Raw genomic sequence first — 429 nt, forward strand, 5'->3', positions numbered from 1 at the left:
AAATAACTAGCTTGCAGTGGAAATAGGTAATTTTACACACTTGGCACACATCGACAATTATGGAGTCATTACGAGCAATGTGGTTCGCCCAATATTCATCTGCAACTTCTTCGTCAGGTCTGCCATCTGCATCTCTGGACTTAATATAGGGTTTGTGCTTTACACGATTCAGATCTTCATGTAGACCGTCAAGCAAAAATGCTAGAAGTTCCTGCAATAAGGCTTCTTGATTTCTTGATCCAATACAATAATTTGTGAAAATAGTAAGATTACGTGAGAAATAAACCTGGGAATCATGCTGATTATAACCACTAAATTGGGGTGCAAATCGAGCAAGTTTTGCTTTAAATGGACGAGGAGCAACGGATGTCCGTCCAGGAGCCCATAGCTTTCTAAGCAAGTCACCAAATGCCATAGCAAGCTCACCCT

At 40.8% G+C, this 429-nt stretch overlaps 1 protein-coding gene across 1 annotated transcript; it reads right to left on the bottom strand.

The window, feature by feature from the left end:
* Positions 1-7: 7 nt before the first annotated feature.
* On the bottom strand, positions 8-422 carry LOC111787300 (ubiquitin carboxyl-terminal hydrolase 5-like; the record flags this gene model as incomplete). Its single annotated transcript, XM_023667348.1, has 2 exons — positions 287-422; positions 8-211 (listed from the first exon to the last, which is right to left on the bottom strand). Coding segments are annotated over exons 1-2 (333 nt in total), but the record flags the coding sequence as incomplete, so codon positions are not given.
* Positions 423-429: the final 7 nt, after the last annotated feature.

Source organism: Cucurbita pepo, unplaced genomic scaffold (assembly GCF_002806865.2).
Source record: "Cucurbita pepo subsp. pepo cultivar mu-cu-16 unplaced genomic scaffold, ASM280686v2 Cp4.1_scaffold009590, whole genome shotgun sequence".
NCBI lineage: Eukaryota > Viridiplantae > Streptophyta > Magnoliopsida > Cucurbitales > Cucurbitaceae > Cucurbita > Cucurbita pepo.